General features: G+C 42.4%; 1 protein-coding gene across 1 annotated transcript; it reads right to left on the reverse strand.

The window, feature by feature from the left end:
- Positions 1-1770: 1770 nt before the first annotated feature.
- Positions 1771-3116, reverse strand: LOC118676441 (heterogeneous nuclear ribonucleoprotein A1-like). The gene is given in 2 exon segments (XM_036350381.1): positions 1771-2627; positions 2630-3116. Coding segments are annotated over 2 exon segments (960 nt in total). The 5' UTR covers positions 3072-3116; the 3' UTR covers positions 1771-2109.
- Positions 3117-4096: the final 980 nt, after the last annotated feature.

Genomic DNA, 4096 nt, shown 5'->3' on the forward strand with positions numbered 1-4096 from the left:
GTCTGCAGGAATCAGCACTGGACAGCGTTAAACTGCAGCTTTCTGGCACGAATGGCATGCTCATATTATCTGGCTTTCCCTTTGCTCCTTTTCTGATAATTAACTCAGAACTGGGTCAATTCAAATGGTATCAGGTATACATTTAATAATATCAGATGCCAAAAATCTGGGAAGGCGATGGTAAGAACCCTAACATTCACCTTCCCCTTAAGCTTGTTAGAAGAAAGCTTATATAGGTGAATCAGGGAAAAGGAATGTGGGTGGGGAGTAGCACAAGGGGTTTCTGGTGATTTGCAGTACTGCAATTTGAGTCCTTGTGGGGATCTTGGGTCTTGATGAGTGTCTTCATTACTGGTCCCCAGAGTACGAAGGTCAGTATTCTGAAACTCATCAAGTGATGATTGGGTGTGAGCCATCTCTGGGTTTTTGAGACCTAATGGATTGTCCTCCACATTGCTGTTGGCCAGGCCTGGAAGTTCAGGGCTGAGTTGAAAGTCTTTTTGTTCTTGCTTGGCGAACTGAGAACTGCAACAAATCTTAACCAGAACTGTGGAGAGCAGCTACAGCATTTGGACAGGATCAAGCCCCAGACTGACTTGTGGCAAAGCCTATCTTGGTCACATCCTGACCATCTGGTTTATTTTCTCTTTATCTATCATCTTCCCTCCCCAAGGCCCTTACCCTAAATTGCCTAATCCAGTGATGGCGAACCTTTTGAGCTCGGCGTGTCAGCATTTTGAAAAACCCTAACTTAACTCTGGTACTGTGTCACATATAGAAATCTTTTGATCTTTGCAACCATAGTAAAACAAAGACATATTTTTGATATTTATTTTATATATTTAAATGCCATTTAACAAAGAAAAATCAACCAAAAAAATGAGTTCGCGTGTCACCTCTGACAGTAGGCCCTAATCCCTTCTAACTCCTCAGAAATACTTACTTTGAACCTTTTACAGGAACTAATGTAATATTATTGCTGGAATAAAGAAACACAAACTTAAGCCATTGAAGTTAAAACATCTCAAAGGAACATGTATTACATATTTTTAAAGCCACACAACTAGAGAATGACATTGTATTGACAGCATTAGGGAAGGTAACACTTGATTATAACAGGACTATAACATTTTTAAATTATCTATTTCAATTTCTTTTCTTTTTAATGATCTGAAACAAGCAATTTATGTCTCAGAAAATTTGTATCAGCATAGAATATAAAAGTTGCCTTAAATATTTTGTTTTACACATGTTGGGGTCCAACCCCAGCAGATCCAGGGGTTCCCAAAGGTGTGGATGGAGTCGGCAAAGAAGGAATGACAGGGAGTTGATCAGCAGCCTAGCCAGGTTAGGTCTTTATTGTCCTGTTACATTTGTATTTATTTTATTTTTTTCAAGAGGATAGTAAATCATTTATTGATTACCATGATAATGGATGATACACAAGCTTCATATCCATCTATAATTTTATCTGGTACCATAATTCAATTTAGATATATTGCATAGGATGTGCCAACAATCATTAATAACCAAATAAACTCCATGACTCTGCTTGGGTGACCCTTTTAATGGTGAACTCCAGGTCACAACACAGTAACTGTCAATTCAACTACACCAAAGATTCTAAAGACAATGGCTTCTGTGCCCAAGCAGTTTCTAAATAAATTTCAAATGGAACCTGGCATCACCCTGAAGGAATTCTAGCTTCACACTGTTGGGGTAATTTACCAAAATGGCTTCAGAGCAAACTAACTTTACACAGCACATTTTAAAAAAGACACATTTATTCAGCGTCATGATCAAACTATTACATTTAGCAATCAACAGCATGGGTGCAAAAAAAAAATCTACATTAAAACCCTTGGTTAGAATGCTTTCCACTTTCCACAGAACAGAAACTAAAATAACCTGTTATACAATTAGTCACAAATACAGTCCTCGAGTTTTTTTGCCCATTCATATGAGTATTGTCTAACACATGTCTTCTTTGTAGCAGCTAGGCCCTGCCACCACTGTGCTTGGCTGAGTTCACAAATCTGTTGTAACATGTAGCTTCCTTGTCACTTCTCTGGCTCTCCTCTCCTGCTAAGCTTTGTTTCCTGGCAGTAATTAAAACCTTCTGCCACTGCCATAGCTACTGCTGCTGCTAGAACCACCATAGCCACCTTGGTTTCGTGGTTTGGCAAAGTACTGACCTCCATCACCATAAGGACCAGAGCTTCTGCCTCCAAAGTTTCCTCCTTTCATAGGCCCAAAACTTGAAGACTGATTGTTGTAATTGACAAAATCATTGTAGCTTCCACCACCTCCAAAATTTCTTCCATCATTACCAAATCCATTATAGCCATCCCCACTGCCACCATCTCCACCGCCACCACGGCTGCCACCAAAGCCACCTCGACCACTGAAGTTTCCTGCACGACCAAAGTTGTCGTTTCCACCAAAACCACCTCCACGACCACCTCTGAAGTTTCCAGAACCACTTCGACGTCTTTGGCTGGATGAAGCACTAGCCATCTCTTGCTTAGATAGAGCTTTCCTTACTTCACAGCTGTGGCCATTCACAGTGTGGTATTTCTGAATGACAGTCTTGTCTGCAGAGTCATGGTCGTCAAAGGTTACAAAGCAAAGCCTCTCTTTTTGCCACTGCCTCGGTCAGTCACGATTTCAATCACTTCTATTTTCCCATACTGTTCAAAAGAATCTCTTAGGTGATGTTCTTCAGTGTCTTCTTTAATACCACCAATAAAAACCTTTTTCACAGTTAAGTGGGCACCAGGTCTTTGAGAATCTTCCCTCGAGACAGCCCTCTTTGGTTCCACCACTCTTCCGTCCACCTTGTGTGGCCTCGCGTTCATGGCTGCGTCCACTTCCTCCACAGTGGCATAGGTGACAAACCCAAAGCCTCTGGAGCGCTTGGTGTTTGGATCTCTCATCACCACACAGTCCATGAGCGTTCCCCATTGCTCAAAATGGCTCCTCAGACTCTCATCGGTTGTTTCAAAGCTCAAACCTCCGATAAAGAGCTTTCGCAGCTGCTCCGGCTCCTTGGGAGACTCAGACTTAGACATGATGACTGCAACAGGGGAAATTCCAAGGATGCTTACTCCGCAGTGTTCACCAGCAGAAAGGAGTGATCTAAGGAGCGTATCTCTACATCTGTATTTATACCAGTTGATTTTAATCCTATCCATTCTATTCCAAAGGTTAGGGCGTTTGTTAATCTAGTTCTGTTGAGTTTAATCCTATCAATTCTATTCCAAAGGTTAGGGCGTTTGTTAATCTAGTTCTGTTGAGTTTAATCCTGTCTAGGTTAATCTCTGTGTTCTATTATAAGGGCTATTCCAAGGTCACTGCTCTCCTGATAAGCTACAAGGAAGTGACTGAAGGAGATTATCCTACCCAGTAAGGGTTATGTCCTCCCAGCCCCGCTGCTTGCCTTCCCTGAGACTGCCCTGTGTCGGTGGGTCTCCAGGGGTATAGGCTTTGGTGCTTTCCCTGGTGGGCAGACCCCTGGGGATGTGGGCCCAACAAGTCCCAAATTTATTGCCAACAGTCTTAGTCCAAGTTCTTTGTAAGTAGTACATGGTATTTCTGTAACACTAGGGGGTTTCACTGATTTATTCTCTTCCTTAGTCCTGTTATTCCCTAACTCCAGGGAAAAAATCCTCACCTGGGGAAACAACCTTTCTCAGGGAGGTGGTCTTGTTTAAAACACATAGCACTAAGAAGGGGAGTAAACATATTAAGAACAGTATGCCATATATGCAAGGTCCCTTGAAACATATGCTGTGCAGATGTTTCTTCCCTGCAGCGACTGTGTCAAGCAGCAAGGATGGAGCGGCTTCCGGCATACACATCCTAAACCCTGAGAAGAATATAAATGTTAAAAAGGCAGGTGGGAGCAATCTCCGAGTAGAGATTGTGTTCTGGCAAAGCAGGAAAGAAAGCCAGATCTCAACAATTAAAAAGAAGCACTTCAGGCAATGCAGCAGAGAGGTGACTTTGGGCTTTAAGAGCCAAGGAGCCTCTGCCCTGCCGACCAGCAGCACCTCAAGGAAGAGGAGTTGATAGGTGCATGAGAGGAACATTTCAT

Source organism: Myotis myotis, unplaced genomic scaffold, assembly GCF_014108235.1.
Source record: "Myotis myotis isolate mMyoMyo1 unplaced genomic scaffold, mMyoMyo1.p scaffold_m19_p_2, whole genome shotgun sequence".
NCBI classification, from domain to species: Eukaryota; Metazoa; Chordata; class Mammalia; order Chiroptera; family Vespertilionidae; genus Myotis; species Myotis myotis.